The sequence below is a fragment of the Hypomesus nipponensis genome, chromosome 8 (assembly GCF_054491055.1).
Source record: "Hypomesus nipponensis isolate SF chromosome 8, ASM5449105v1, whole genome shotgun sequence".
In the NCBI taxonomy this organism is placed as follows: Eukaryota; Metazoa; Chordata; class Actinopteri; order Osmeriformes; family Osmeridae; genus Hypomesus; species Hypomesus nipponensis.
The window spans coordinates 7,789,263-7,805,900 of NC_140368.1; the positions used below are offsets into that span (position 1 = coordinate 7,789,263).

Below are 16,638 nucleotides of genomic sequence, written 5' to 3' on the forward strand. Positions count from 1 at the left end.
CCAGAACAGTTGTTTGAGTAGCCCGACCAAAAAAAAAACATCCGCTAATCCCAATCCTCTCTTCCCTCCTCTTCCTCTTCTCTCTTCCCTCCTCTTCTCTCTTCCCTCCTCTTCCTCTTCTCTCTTCCCTCCTCTTCCTCTTCTCTCTTCCCTCCTCTTCTCTCTTCCCTTCTCTTCCTCTTCTCTCTTCCCTCCTCTTCTCTCTTACCTCCTCTTCCTCTTCTCTCTTCCCTCCTCTTCTCTCTTCCCTCCTCTTCTCTCTTCCCTCCTCTTCCTCTTCTCTCTTCCCTCCTCTTCCTCTTCTCTCTTCCCTCCTCTTCCTCTTCTCTCTTCCCTCCTCTTCTCTCTTCCCTCCTCTTCCTCTTCTCTCTTCCCTCCTCTTCCTCTTCTCTCTTCCCTCCTCTTCCTCTTCTCTCTTCCCTCCTCTTCCTCTTCTCTCTTCCCTCCTCTTCTCTCTTCCCTCCTCTTCCTCTTCTCTCTTCCCTCCTCTTCCTCTTCTTTCTTCCCTCCTCTTCTCTCTTCCCTCCTCTTCTCACTGGTTTTTCCTCCATTACTCTTCCCTGCGGTTTCCTTCTTCCCTCAAACGAAACCTCTTGTTCCACAGAGGTACAGCCAGAGTCCTTCCCTTCCTCCCTCCATTCCGCCCCTCCTTCCTTCAACCCCCCCTCTTTTTGAATCATTGCTTTTTGGATGACGTGGAAGCACAGCCCCTCCCCCTCCCCCATCTTAGTTATCACCCCTGGTACAGCCCACGTTCTTCTCTCCTACCATTACATGCCAACTCATGACGCAGGGAAACGATGGAGAGAGGACGGGGTTCATCTTCAGTGAATTACATACTCAGGTAACACTTCGATAAGATTCCGTTGATTTATATCAAAAGGTTGTCGTCACTCTGTCCAGAGGATCTAGAGATGGGCCAGTGAAGCCCATCACAGACCCTGTCCAGAGGATCTAGAGATGGGCCAGTGAAGCCCATCACAGACCCTGTCCAGAGGATCTAGAGATGGGCCAGTGAAGCCCATCACAGACCCTGTCCAGAGGATCTAGAGATGGGCCAGTGAAGCCCATCACAGACCCTGTCCAGAGGATCTAGAGATGGGCCAGTGAAGCCCATCACAGACCCTGTCCAGAGGACCTAGAGATGGGCCAGTGAAGCCCATCACAGACCCTGTCCAGAGGATCTAGAGATGGGCCAGTGAAGCCCATCACAGACCCTGTCCAGAGGATCTAGAGATGGGCCAGTGAAGCCCATCACAGACCCTGTCCAGAGGATCTAGAGATGGGCCAGTGAAGCCCATCACAGACCCTGTCCAGAGGATCTAGAGATGGGCCAGTGAAGCCCATCACAGACCCTGTCCAGAGGATCTAGAGATGGGCCAGTGAAGCCCATCACAGACCCTGTCCAGAGGATCTAGAGATGGGCCAGTGAAGCCCATCACAGACCCTGTCCAGAGGATCTAGAGATGGGCCAGTGAAGCCCATCACAGACCCTGTCCAGAGGATCTAGAGATGGGCCAGTGAAGCCCTTCACAGACCCTGTCCAGAGGATCTAGAGATGGGCCAGTGAAGCCCTTCACAGACCCTGTCCAGATGACTTGAGGAGCACAAACCTTCCTGCGAGCCTTAACTCATGGAAGAGGCTTAGTGCGTTCCTCTAAGACGCCGTGGAACCTTCCAGAATGAGAAAAAGGAAAGACACTGCAGGAAAACACGGCCTCTTGGCTCCACATTCACACTTGTAAGCTGTGTGTCTGTGTCTGTGTCTGTGTCTGTGTCTGTGTGTGTGTGTGTGTGTGTGTGGGGGGGGGGGGGTAATACTAGCCAGGGGTGGGAAATAAATCACCCAAGCTTACACAACACCGCCTGAGCAGAGAGACTGGGATATGGCCAGTTAAGAGAGGCTTGCTTCCTGTTGTTGTAAGATTACCTTACTGCTGACGGTTTATGAGGTCATCTTTATCTCTGACGGTTAGTCTCCCCCCCTCGATAAGGAAGAGCACCTATGGACAGGATGCACCTCCACAGGAAGTTCACATGTGGCCGGGGACAGGAAAAGCTGGCGTGGCAGCTTCACGGTGTATCACAGGGACGCGTGGGCGGTCAGGTGATTTGATCCAAACCTAAGGCACAATTTTGCAACAACAAAAAAAACAACAATAAGAGAGGGGCTCATGAAGGTGAAGTTCCACGATTAAGCCCGACACTGTATTTTTACAATGCAAAGCAACTGTCAGCTTTTTTTGTAAGGCTTCGGGCTTTTGTTCCGTTGCAGAACCGGGCTGAGGTCAGCATATAAACGGGGATGTCGTCCTACGCGTGAGTTGCTAGCTTGGCTAGCGGAGCCAGCCCCCCTGGCAGGTCAGGGCCTTGTGTACACTCCTTTTAACAAGAACTTGAGAGAAGCGGACAGCGAGGGACAACTGTGACCACCACAGACCTGTCACACCTTGGTTCGACCCCCGGCAGGACCTTACCTCACACATACACTCTACATTCAGGAGCTGCCCCGGAGGAGGGGCATGCATGTGTGTGTGTGTGCGTGTGTGTGTGTATGTTTGAGTTCACAGTGCAGCATGCTGCATGTGAAACCTGACCGATCAGTACTGATTTGAGCGCCTTTTAACTTGATATCTATTGAGATGACAATGACCTTATTTAACTTCACACCACGTCTCAGCCAAACACTCTGAGGATGTGTAAGACAAAAGGGTGAAACCAGATTAGAGGCAAGCGCCTCGTTTCCCAGCGAAGACTAGGCGTTTCAGTGGGGGAGAGTGGCGAACCTGTGAGATCATGGGAAGGAGAGATGAATGTGAGGGGTTAGGAGACACCCATCTGGTCCTCGTCCTCTCTCTCGGAGACTAGAGGGAGGAAGAGAATCCTGCAATCACACCAGCACCTGGTGTAGCCCTGTCTCTCTCTCCCTCTCTCTCTCTCTCCCTCTCTCCCTCTTGTGTGCTCTCCCTCGCTCTCTCTCTTCCTCTCTCCCCCTGGCTCTCCCAAACCCCAAGTTTGCGGTGAGTTGGGTGGAGGAAATAGTTGTGCTGAAAGTGTTTAGTAATAACCATAGCAACCATGACTGCCTTGTGACCGTGTCGTTGGCATCGTAGTTTGTGTGTGAGTGTTTGTGCGGGCGCCAGTGTGTGGGAGCGTGTGTATGCAGCTGGTTTTGTGCGAGTGTGTGTGCGTGCATCATGCATGTGCACTCGCTATGTCTCATAGCTATGTTATTAAGCACGAGAGAGCAGGGGCAGGGGTGGGTGTGTTAGGGAGTGTTGGTATTTACTGGGCCTGAGTGAGTCATGGAGCAGAACACATATTCCTGTCTCCCAGGAGCACATAGTTGGACTGAGCTGTCAGCTGAATAACACACACACACACATACACCAAGTCAGAAAACATGCTCACAGAATAATTTGATTTTTACGCTAGCTGCTCTTAACTGCTCTCCACGGGAACAAGCATGATGGGATGGAATCCTCTCCGACGAGTCCCACACATACTCACTCACATACACGCTTTCACGAACCAAAGAAAGATGCTCTTCCATGATCGTTACCACGCCGCATGCCAGTCCCAGGATCCACTCTGGGTGGTACAGAGAGGAGGGCGGAAGCACTCTACATCCTAAAATCCTCAGGTTACATACTTTGCCTTACGCTTGTCATTAGCTCTCATTAGTGTACCTTGCCCACGCCCTGCTAATATGAGAGGGAAAGCGAGATATGAGAGTGAGGGAAAGGAAGAACACATGATGAGACATGATGCCTGTAGTTGTCTTTGACCGGTGTTTGAAGCAGTTTGAAGGTTGCTCTCCTTCAGAGAGGCTTCTTCAAGTTTTTTTCCAGAATAATAGTCTTTTTTTTTTACCCAACATTAAGTACTCCACATTGAGCCGTTCCAATTGTCAGATAAATTGATTTGCTGAAGTATCTTATCTAACATGGTGAGTCATTTTACATGCTGTGGGCCCAACTCTCGATATGTTTTCTTTCTGCTTTAGAAGGATAATTAGTTTTTATAAGCTTTTGTTCAAATGCCTACATTCACAATTCACAACTATAAACCAGGCTACCTGAGACGAAGAGAGTATGAGGACAGAGTAATCATCTTCACAGAGCCACAGTACTGCCATGTCTGTCTGTGGAGAGCTGTTTAGATGGAAATAAATACTCCCATACCGTGTGCTATGCAGCTGTGTTGGTTTGAATCTGGAGGGGTTATCAAAAATGATGATATTGCTGCTCTGTCTAACTGTTTCTTTTTGTGTGTGTTGTGTGCACGTGTTGTGTGTGTGTGTGCTGTGTGTGTCAGTGAGGGAGGGGTGCGGCTCGGACGGCGAGGATGTGGGCAGCACAGACGCCCTGGTCGAAGAGATGCTGCAGCAGGGCGACACAGCCGTCATTTACCCAGAAGCCCCGGAGGACGAGCCGCGGCAGGGCACGCCCGAGGCCAGCAGCCACGACGAGAACGGTAGCTACCTCCGTCTTGCGCCTTCAGAGACTCCAGGCTCACAGAGCGAACACAACAAGCAGACCTGTGCTACAACAGAGAGCATAATCCTGTCAGTGGCTTATCTCTACTTGATTGGTCTTGTCTGACTCATCACTACCATGATTTCTGAGTATTTGAAATCACGTTTCAGTTGTCTTTCTCTCAAGGTTTGTAGTCCTGCAGTTGTAATTCCCAGTGAGCACAGAAGCTGCTGTTCCCTCAGCCAACTGTGGTAATGACCTGTACCTTTAAGGGCTCTAACCCCCACCGCCACCACCCCCCTGAGCTTAAAAGGTGTCGACTCTCCGCCATTAAACGCACCACTCTGGGGTCATTAACACACGGCAATTTGTTAAGGGACTCACATTGGAGCTTTTTTTTTATAGCTTAAGGGCTTTTTGGCTTTTACCTGTCACCAGAGGAAACGAGGGAGGTGGGGGAGTGGGATGGGGGGGGGGGTGCAGGGGGACAGCAACACCTGAGCACATTTCTCACGTCTGTGCAGCGCTGACTCACATGTACCTGGGCAATAATGAGCTCGAGTTCATGTTCACCAGCCCCGCTCACCTGCCCTGGGGGACCTTTAATACATCACCTGTTAACAGACAAATGTGTTACCTGTGTGGGAGCTGGTGAAGCAGAACCAGCGCTGAGGCCAACTGAGCACCACATGGGCATCGGCCGTGCCTTGTCCACGGCTACTTAAAGGGCCGGGGCTTGGCCAGCGGAAGCCTGTTGCTCATTCACAGCGCGGGTGCTCTCTCCGAGACCTGGATTTGGGGATTGTGAAGTCATTGATGCGTCGCTGTTAGCAGCGTGGATGTACAACTCATAGAAACCAGAGCCACGTTCATCCAGCCCTGTCCGTTTGAATAAGTAACCAGGCCTCAGGTCTGTTGTTGCAAACCTGGTCTGTCCATTGATCCACCTCTACCTGTCTGCTTTCTGGGGAGGATGTCTCATAGGCTAGTGAAATAGCAGACTGGTGTGACTCTACATCAAACAGGCCTTGCTGTTGATTCAGAGATTACTGTGATTACTCTTTAGAGAGTAAACACACACTGTCACTCTCTCTGTCTGTCTGTCTGTCTGTCTGTCTCTCTCTCTTTCTCTCCATTGCTCTCTCACGCTCTCACCCTCTCTCATGCTCTCTATCTACATCTCTCTGTCCCGGCCCCGCCCCCATCCCCCAACCCAACCAATACCTCTACACGCACTCATCCTCCCTCTCTCTCTCCCTCTCTCCTCTGTCCTCTCAGGCACTCCAGACTCGTTCTCTCAGCTCCTCACCTGCCCCTACTGTGCCCGGGGCTACAAGCGCTACTCCTCTCTGAAGGAGCACATCAAGTACCGCCACGAGAAGAGTGAGGACAACTTCAGCTGCTCCCAGTGCAGCTACACCTTCACCTACCGCACGCAACTGGAGAGGCACATGACGGCCCACAAGGCTGGACGAGAGCAGGTACGGCTCACACACACACACACACACACACTGCTGAGGGGGGGGGGAGGGGGTTACTGATCACAAAGAACGTTGAACTATATCTACTGTTCTTTTTGACACCGTTTTGTGAATTTGACCAGGAGACTCGGTACATATTGTTTTTCCTGTGTGTTTTTCCTAAACCCCCTTTCTTCCATTGTTCGACAGAGACACGTGACACAGGCAGGGGGCAACCGCAAATTCAAGTGCACTGAATGTGGAAAGGCTTTTAAATACAAGCACCACCTGAAGGAGCACCTACGCATCCACAGCGGTGAGTGTCCCCACCGTCTCCATGACAGCACGCGTGTGCGTGTGTTCGTGTTCTGATGTTTTATCTCGTGTGTGTCTCTGTGTGTGTGTGTTTCCGGGCACTTTAGTGCACGTGTGAATAGGTACGCGTGTTTGTCTCGATGTGCGTTTGAAATGTGTGTGCATTTGTCTCTAATGTGGGAAAATGGGTTAGGTTGTTCTCTTTGAGGTGATTCATAGCCCTTATTGAGTCTCTGACAGCCACAGTACCAACCCAGATGTTTCTCTCTCTTTCCATCAAACAAATATTTACATTTGGCTGTTCGATGTATTTATGTGTCCTTGATTGTGTTTCAGCACATGATGCTGTTTGCTAATGTGCCATAATTGTGTTTCTTTTGGCGTCAAAGGAGAGCAATTACAGGTTTCCCAATAGGGCCATGACATCAGAGTTTAGATGTCTGTGAAGAACATCAGAGCCCGTATTTTGTTCTGGTGAGTTCTCCGGCCCTGTTCCCCGAGGTCTGATTTCTAAATGTTTCTACGCCTTTCGCAGGAGAGAAACCCTACGAGTGCTCCAACTGCAAAAAACGTTTCTCCCACTCCGGCTCCTACAGCTCGCACATCAGCAGCAAGAAGTGCGTCAGCCTCATCACAGTCAACGGACGACCCAGATCGGGGGCCAAGACCCAGGCCCAGTCCCCGGCCATGCCCTCCTCACCGGCCGCCCTACGGACACAGACCCGGGACAAGCCTGAGCACGGCAAGCCCCTGCAGGAGCAGCTGCCCCTCAACCAGATCAAGAGCGAGCCGCTGGACTACGAGTACAAGCCCGCCATGGTGGTTTCCCCAACGGGGGTCAACGGGGTCTTCAACGGGGGGGGCGTGGCTGCTCCTCTCCAGGGTGCGGTCCAGGCGGTGGTCCTGCCCACCGTGGGCCTGGTGTCGCCCATCAGCATCAACCTGGCCGACCTCCAGAACGTTCTGAAGGTGGCAGTGGACAGCAACATGATCCGGCAAGTTCTGGAGAACAACGCCAAGGGCCAGCCGGGCACGGGGCCGCTGCACTCCCAGCAGCAGCTCATCTCCGCCATCAGCCTGCCCATCATGGGGCAGGATGGCAACGCCAAGATTATCATCAACTACAGCCTGGACCCTGCCCAAGCCCAGGCCCAGCTCACAGCCCAGAACCTGAAGAAGGAGCCCCTGGCCCCGGCCTCAGCCCAAATCCACCTCCAGGCTCCCTCTGAGGCCTGCAAGGGTCAGAAACTCCCTGAGGATCTGACCGTGAGGCTGTCGAGAGAGAGAGAAGCCAAGGAGGAGACCAAGATGGAGAATAAGACCACTAGCACCTGTCTGTTGTGTGACGACTGTCCCGGCGGACTGGACACACTTCACGCCCTCAAGCACTGCAAGAAGGAGGGCCTCAGGATCAAGGGCAGAGGCCTGGACCAATCAGAGTCCGTCATCGCCGCCCTGCTCGCCGACGGCGACCTCTGTCCAGACCAGCCCAAGAACCTGCTCTCCCTCCTCAAGGCGTACTTTGCCTTAAACGCTGCGCCCACTAAGGAGGAACTGACCAAGATCTCCAACTCCGTCAGCCTCCCCACCCACGTGGTCAAGAAGTGGTTCGACAAGATGCAGGAGGGGCAGATCTCGCTGGGGGCTCCCACCCCGCCCTCTGAGGCGGAGGATGAGGGGGACGGGTTTATTCCGGAGGGTACCACCGCCCTCTTGAGCGCTGAGACCCCTGTTCGGGCACAGATCAGCCCGGCCGAGGCCACCCAGGCAGAGGTCGACGGCGCCAGCGTCGGCCCTACCTCCCCCTTGCCACTGAACCTGACCGCCGGGGGGGCGCTCTCAGCTGACCCCCCCCAGAGCACCGAGGGACCCCTGGACCTGTCGCTACCAAAGCCCACCAGAGAGGAGGCGCAGAGGGCCGCGGCCAGGGCCAAGCTCCACCCCTCCTCCTCCTCCCGCCGGTCGGCCCAGCAGGACGAGCCCCTCAACTTGACCTGCATCAAGAAGGAGCCTGGCACCAGCCCCGTCCCCTTCAACGGCAGCCTGCCAAGTGCCAACCCCATCAACATCATGACCACTCAGCTGCCCACCCTGGTGACCATCACTGACCCGAGCCGGGTGCCCTGCTTGCGGACGCTCACCACCACCACCACCAAGCAGACCATCCTCATCCCCCAACTGACATACACCTATACCACTATGGCCAGCAACCCGGCAGCCAATCAGATGCAGGACAAGACTGTGCTTCTCAACGGCATCAAGGTTGGTCTCATGGTTTAGCACATGCTGTGATAAAGCCACACAGCATCAGAATCAGAGAATCAGATTCTGATTCTCTGATTCTGATGCTGTGAGGGTGTTATATGATAGGTCAAAGACATAGACATAGTTTTTAGAGAGTTTGAAAAACAAACCATACACAATTTTCTGCCCCCCCTCCCCCCCTCCCCTTTCAAATGTTTGTCCCTACCTCTTGCATTAACATTTCAGATTTCTTTTTTTCTGAAGTGTTGTTGTAGTTTTGGTTGTTTTCCTACTCATAACCCCTCCTGGTGTTCTGCTTGATACTCAGTGGCTGATTGGCTGGTGCTGGGGCTGGGGCTGGGGCTGGGGCTGCGTGGGAGTACTGCTCCAAGTTCTTAGCTGTTATCTGGAATGCTGCAAATGTTTGATCTTGTTGGACTGGATCAAGAAGGACGTTTTGGTTGTGTGCATTTGGTTTAGTTCCACTGGAAACTCAAGCTCAAAATATGTTAAAGATATTGAAGAGATGATATGAAGCTGTGTGTGTTATTTGATATTGTCACATCTTCTGTAGGCATAAGAGAAGTTGACACTAGGGGGTTGAGAGACCCAAGAACATTCATTTTCATAGCAACAATTATTCAATCGTAAGAAGCAAGCAACCACCATTAGTCACACAGTACGGACAATATCGACATCTAGCACAAACAGACGAGTCTGTCATTATGGAGACGCTTGCCGATATTCTCCATGTTGGATCTCAGCCTCATCTCTGGTAGTCATCCTTCTAGCCCTGAGCACACAGCCCTGCACTTCTCTCTTCAGGATTCTCATCGATCCGTAGGAGCCAGTTTAAACGCCGGAACTCTGTCTGTGCATTGATTTACTGTTGTTGTATTATGCTCTTGTGTTAAGTGGATTGGCATGGACCTGCCTTACATATAGCATAGCAGGCGTATGAGTTCCTTATGGATATTTCCCACATCCTCTCTCGTTGTGATTAGACAACAGCGAGCCCACTCACATCCACTCATAAGTAGCGTTCCGTTGAGTGTCATGATTGTTGCAAGGTATTTTCCGTGGCCAAAGCACTCTGAGGTAGAGTGATGTCATTGTGGCTGGCGTATTAACTCGGCCAATAAAATGAGTTATTGGTAATTTTCCTCTTGCAAGGAGAGAGCCACGGGAAGGATATGACACGACTTGGCTAAAGGCATCTTTTCCTGACACTCCTGGATGTATGGCGTGCATAATGATCAATATCCAACCTCCCCTAATGGCTTGCATGAGTGTTTGGGTGTTTTTCTCTGCATACATTGTCAAATGTTTATTATCAATGATGTCGCCTACTGTGGAAGGTTACACATGGAACGTAGCCCTGAGATGAAATGTTCAGAAGCAGAGTTAGCCAGTTTCCATGTCATACAGGGGGAATGTCCCTGTACTTACTGTAAGTCGCTCTGGATAAGAGCATCTGCTAAATGACTAAATGTAAATGCATATATCAGTGGTCAGACGGGTCCCAGTGGGGCGATCAGGACATGTTTGACTGGGACTCGTGTGCTCTGGTTCTCCAGGAGGAGAGGCAGGACACCAGCTCGGACGGTGTGTCCACACTGGAGGAGCAGAACGACTCGGACTCCGCCCCTCCCAGGAAGAAGATGAAGAAGACGGAGAGCGGCCTGTATGCCTGCGACCTGTGTGACAAGATCTTCCAGAAGAGCAGCTCCCTGCTGAGACACAAATACGAACACACAGGTAGGCTTCCATACACACACAGACGCACACACACACACTAATCAACCAGACTTCAATAAACTCTGTGAGACCTCTGGGAAATTGACTCCAAGCAAGAGTTGAAAGGGGAATTTTATGTTATTACACATCTTTTGCGCCATTCGCTATTACTGTACCTTTGTTTAAACTAGCAGAATGGGCGGACACCACCATTTCAACAAGCCTATTACCCAACACACAGAGAGGGCCTGAGACTTGCTTTCTGCCAAACTCCCACCGCTAGCTCCATTAGCTTCCAGTATGAAATGCTGGATGTTGCAACAGCAGAAACTCTGGTAGTAATTTGACATGCCTGCGTTGAGAACATGTCGATTCAGTGGCCAAACCCAGGTCAACATTCTCTCTCTCTACTCTGAGGCGTTTCTTTTATTACTTCGATACCTGGCGGCGAATCATGGTTCTAGATCCAAATTACCTCACCCAGCCAGAAACCTGCAATTCCTCGTTCGAGGAACATGGCCTTGTAGCTTCGTTGAGCGAGAATTTGCTCTTGACTTGTTGTATTGTTTTGCAATATTTCCCCTGGAAACTGTACATGATGATAGATATTATTGAGGTTTTCAGCCAACAGCCTGGGGAAGGCCTGAACGACTCCCTTTATTCAGAGACACGCTCCCTGTTCTGGGTAGTTTCACTAAGCAGACTTAAAATGTCTTATCCTTCCCTTGCAGAAGACCCACACAATTCAGTTCTAATTCAGTCAACAGAGTAATTCAGTCAGCTGTGTAGTACACAGAACTGTCTTTTTTTCCATCATTCTTCATAATCCAACATAGCTTTTACATTAATTGGTAAGAAAAGGTATAGAAATCTAGTCCGTCAGCGATAAATATTGAATTTTAGTTTCAGAGAACTCACTGACTTCATTGCCCACACATTTGTGTCAGTGTGCAGTCAGTCTTTTAATGACACTGTTGATATTGAAATATTTATGTGAGTGTTATGCAAGCTTAAAATAATACTGTTCAGAACGGCAAGCTTACTTAAACATGCTGACTGTAACCTTTACTCAGCATGTAAAGATTTTTCAATTAGCAAGTGAGCTAAACAGATGTCAAAATCCGTATTGTGTTGGAACCAGGGTCAAACTCCATCCACTCCAAAATGAATATGTCGTTTTCCACTCAAAGACGCATCCACACACACACACACACACGCACAAACTTTAGGATAAAAGGAGAATGACAGTTCCTCAGAATTCAGACAACTTTGTATCACCGTAGACTTGTCTCCGAGCTGCATGCTGCAAATCTTTTTTGACTACATCAACTCTGTGCACTACTTAAGAAAATATATTCCTGACAGACACCCTCTTGGAACACAGACTTTATGCAGGCAATACCCAATGCTGCTTCTTAGGCCCCAGCCAGTACCTGGAAAGTATAGGATTGTTCCATCCCCAGACCCTATGTTTTTTCAAAAATCACTGGTTTGCATACATATAATCAAAACATGGTCTTGTAAGTGTGACTCAACCAATCAATTTTCTTCTGTTGCAGGGAAAAGGCCCCATGAGTGTGGCATCTGCAGAAAGGCCTTTAAGCACAAGCACCACTTGATAGAACACATGCGCCTCCACTCAGGAGAGAAGCCCTACCAGTGCGACAAGTGCGGCAAGCGCTTCTCTCACTCCGGCTCCTACTCCCAGCACATGAACCACCGCTACTCCTACTGCAAGAAGGAGGCGCAGGGCGGCGGAGGGGGGCGGGACAGCCCGGAGGAGGAGGGCGACACCGCCGCCGACATGGTCCTGAGCGTCGGGGAGGTGCAGTCAGACAGCCGGGCCACCTCGCCTCCCTCCCACCTGGACTCAGACGAGCGAGGCAGCAGCGCCCGGGAGGACGAGGAGAGTGAGGAGGAGGAAGAGGACATGGAGACGACGTCAGGGGGGCTGGACGAGGGCGTCCTCGACATGGATGAGATACAGGTAGTGAAGATAGGGGAGGAAGGAGGGGAGGAGGATGAGGAGGAGGAAGGAGAAGAGAGGGATCAGAATGGAGAGGACATGGAAGAGGAGGGGGTGGAACAGGTGGTGGTGGGGGGAGAAGGGGAGGAGGAAGAGGAGGTAGAGAGGGTAGTATTTGGGGAAGATGGCCAGGAAGAGGAGGGGATAAGGGTAGAAGTGAAGGAAGAGGAGGAAGAGAGGGCTGAAGAGGTAGATACAAGGCAGGGGGAGGGGCAGGAGAACACTAAAGAAGATGAGGAAGGTGGCGGAGAGAAAGACTATGAGATAGAGACGGAACTGGTTGAGGAGGAGAAAGAGGAGAACTGTGGGGTAGAGAAGGAACTGGTTGAGGAGGAGAAAGAGGAGGACTGTGTGGTAGAGAAGGAACTGGTTGAGGAGGCGATAGAGGAGGACTGTGGAGTGGAGAAGGAACTGCTTGAGGAGGAGAAAGAGGAGAACTGTGGGGTAGAGAAGGAACTGCTTGAGGAGGAGAAAGAGGAGACAATGGACACCGAGGAAAGAGTGACGTCAGCACAGGTGGAATCAGAGAAGAGTGTGGTGGAGGACGATGAGGTCATCAAAGAGGATGAAGGTGCAACAAATGGAAACAGTGAAAAAAACACGTTTTTTGAAGACAAGAATCAGACTCCTGGAGTGAAGGAAGAAGGAGACACAAAATGAACAAGAAACAAGAAAACGGACCTTTGTTTCTTTTTCTCCCCCAAAAATGGATGGATGTTGGTCTAAAGGAAAGGGTGGAAATCAAAATGCAAGCATTTGGTTGCTTGGACAAGACATTTCAGTTCACTACTGTGTATAAAATCCTGGTGCCTGAAAAATACTTGTGACTTTTACCACAGGAAAGACATTCTCAGTGTTAAGAAATGCATTTGTTTAAAAAAAAAAAAAAGGAAAAAAGAAAAACACAAATTTTAATGATGATGAAATGCATTATACAGACGGAAGCTAGAGCCGACACATTTTAGAAAATGTTTTATTACTAAAACACCTTGGGTCATTTCTTTTTATCAGTGTTACTAATTTTATCACTCATATTTTAAACTTTTAAAAGCTGTACAGTTGGGAAAGATTTCTATACCTTTTTATTGCCAATGAACAAAAAAAACAGTATTTTATTAAGTTAGAGAATGGAAGAAAAAAAATTCTGTGCACTACAAGTGGCTTGGTTTACCTATGGATATAACCGTTTCTGTTGTCTACCCTTCAGTATTATCGCACTAGCCCTGCCGCGCCTGCCACCTTAGCGATGCTAGCATAACCTTTGTTTTTTGAACGTATTGTGAGCCTTACGAACTATGGGGAATGGATGAGTTCAGCCATGTTTTAAAGATAACCTTCAGCTGAGGTAGAGCTGAAGTAGAGGGACAGAGACATTCTGAGGTACATAGTTTGCAGAGATACATTGTTCTAAATGTTTTGTTTGTTCGTTCATATTTGTTGGTATTCAAATCTGCGTTACAGTGTTAACGTTCAGATCAAGCAGAAGTGGAGTAGGCCTACTAAGGAAATAATTTTAGCACCCTATTCCCACTCCCTGCCTTATGCAAAAAAAGTAATAAAAACATGCATATCAAAAGTGCCATTTGAATATTGCTGTTTAACCTTAGTTGTTATCAGGTGTTACCAGAACCCCGATTTGATAGCAGCTCAAGGTGTCAACTCTTTAAGCCGACCACTGTTGACTTAGGCTCACCAATGATCCTGATGGTGTTAGCATAGTGCATACTCATGTGATATAGTTTAGAATTATCTTCAGCCTCTTTTCTAATCAGAGCAATCAATGACTGAAATTACTACATGTTGTAGATGGATAGTGGAAATGTAGTGTTTCCTGCCTTGAGATATTGAAACTCTTTCCCTGATGAGTGCACTTGTTTGACACTAGTGAAATGCTTCTCTCTCTTCAGGTAAAACATTTATAAAAAAATAGACATAAGATCCCAGGATTTCAATTTAGGCGTTATTTTTACCTGTCAGTATTATTTTGTTGTTTTCTTTATGTTTTCGTTTCAATGTGTGTACTGTATGTTTTCAGAAAAATGGCAGTATTATCTCTTCCCTACAATGATATTTAGTTCTAGAAAACTTTTATATTTATGTGTCTTATTTTTTTATATTTCTTTATGGTTATTTATTACACAGTGTAGTGTACAATACTGTAGTTTGTATTAATACAATAATATATTTTAGTATGAAAAATCATTTCAATTGCAAATGACAAAGCTAGAAGATGAGTCTGGCATCCTGAAGTATGTTTTTATTTCAAATAAATGAAATGATGTTTTCTCCTGAACAAAACCACACCCTACAAGCCTGAAAATTGTACCCTGTGACCTCAATGCATCTATTTTCATGTAAGTCGTTTTTTTCTTTGCCCTCTAAAATGAAGCTACTGAACTTTTCTGAAAACTAACTGTATGTCTAATAGCATGAGTGTGCTGTTGTATTGAAGGATGACAATACCTTAACTATAAAAATGTCCTTTTGCCAAGCCAAAATAATATTGACGTTTTTGTTTTTATTTTGTGCCAATTTGTTACTTTGTATCTTGACGTTCAAGGCCACAATCTCTTTTCTATGTCCCTGTTTTAATCCCATGTTATTTTTTTTAATAGTGATATCGTTTTTTTATGACTCCCCATCTCACAAATAAAATTCATCAACAACATTTGTATGTTTCAGTCAGCACGTGGGTTTATTTCTCTCTCTTCACCAGAATCGTCTGGTACTCATTTTGAATATATGAAATACCGATAGTACAAAAACACAATAGCAACTTATTTGATTCTTAAGTGGTAGGAAGGTACTATGGTATCTCAATGTTTTTAGTCTGCTGAATTGTGTCCAGGTTGTCCACAAAGGCAGCAGAACAATGACAAACCAACTTTTCCTGGAACGTCTCAAGCTGAGAGACTGAGAAGGGTCTGTGGAATCATGAAAGATGCCAGTGAATGGTTCTCTCACAGCGCTATCCAAGCTAAAGTTTAAACAAAGACGTAAAATGTGTCTTTAAAGTAAGGTACAAACTGCTTGGTTCCCCCAAAACCACTGTGGGCCCACGACACAGAGCCACACCTCTCCTGGAGGTACCATTAGAACCACTCTAACAGCCCCAAGGTCAGATACATGGATCCATATCGGGTTTCTGCAGGGTGGACCCGCCCCCATCCCTCCACATTAATAATTAACAGAAGGGACAAAAAATCCATAGTCCAGTGTGGGGTAGAAAATGATACAAAAGTGACTGTGCACGTCTATTACTCCTCTAGTTCATCCTCCTCAGAAGTGTGTGAGTGTGTGTGTGCGTGCGTGTGTGTGGGTCTGTGTGGGTGTGCGTGTGTACAGTTTGAGAGGTGCACTGGGGCTTGTCCCTCATAAACCTGCCTGAGAATCTTCGGCTCAACTGTTGTCTTCAGAATGCCTGGAAGTCCCCCTTGGATGATGGTACATCTTTGGAGAGAGGTTACCAGGAAAGGGGGAAGCAAGCCCTTGGGATCAGGGGGACTGGGGAGCGAGCGAGAGGGAGAGAGAGCGAGAGAGAGAGAGAGAGAGAGAGAGAGAGAGAGAGAGAGAGAGGCGCGGCAGTGTCTATGGCGAAACGAGAACAGGTGTGGGCGTGAGTGTGTGGGAGGGGATTCAACATTACACAGCCTTGCTTTGTCTCGTCTGTGAGAGTGAGTGGGCACATCCTGATCAATGTGGAAAAGAGAGTGTGTGTGTGGTGGTGGTGGTGGTGGTGGGGGGGGGGGGCACTGTGTGCAGTAAATGAACACTATGCGTGCGCGTATGTGGGTCCATGCAATAATGTGTAAGTGTGGGAGAGGGAGAGAGGGAGGGAGGGAGAGAGAGTAATCTGTCATGCTTTTGTGCTGTTGATTCCAACAATCCCCTAGAGTGAGTTCTCGGGGAGTAAAGACAGGAGGGGGGGTCGATCTCCTAATAGCCCACAATACCAACACGTTACAGTGTCAAACGGCTTCACGTAATTGTAGCCATTAGGAAACACGTTTATAATGTTGACACCAGGGGGATACCTGCTTCAAACGATACACTGGTACAACATTTAAAAACAAGGTTTAAAGCGTATTATTAAATAACCGTAACCATAGAGAGCTTTCCAGTTCCAAAACCTGGAGACTTGTAGCCAAGATATCGCCGTATGTGTTCTGCTGGGCTCAGCAGTTTGAGGGAAAATTGAAAAGCTATAACTGCTAAGAGGATACAGAGTGCTCTTGCCAATATCGGTGCGAAGCTTGATGAAGTACGGTGGCAGGCTGACGCCGGCCCAACTCGGGGAGAACCTCCCAGGGGAAATTTGGAGAAAAGCGTGCAGGACTAGGAAGGGAGGAAAAAAATAAGCTCAGGAAATAGCACTCAC

The 16,638-nt window shown here is 48.7% G+C and overlaps 1 protein-coding gene across 1 annotated transcript in view; it reads left to right on the top strand.

Annotated features, from left to right (window-relative positions):
• zeb1b (zinc finger E-box binding homeobox 1b) overlaps positions 1-14,928 on the top strand; it is a 46,778-nt gene extending 31,850 nt beyond the window's left edge. Inside the window, exons 3-8 of the mRNA XM_084702983.1 lie at positions 4,318-4,476; positions 5,757-5,959; positions 6,149-6,254; positions 6,789-8,515; positions 10,075-10,255; positions 11,794-14,928. Of these exons, the coding sequence (XP_084559109.1) occupies positions 4,318-4,476; positions 5,757-5,959; positions 6,149-6,254; positions 6,789-8,515; positions 10,075-10,255; positions 11,794-12,920 (3,503 nt within the window). The 3' untranslated portion in view covers positions 12,921-14,928. The remainder of the gene's footprint in view (positions 1-4,317; positions 4,477-5,756; positions 5,960-6,148; positions 6,255-6,788; positions 8,516-10,074; positions 10,256-11,793) is intronic.
• The last annotated feature ends 1,710 nt before the right edge of the window (positions 14,929-16,638 follow it).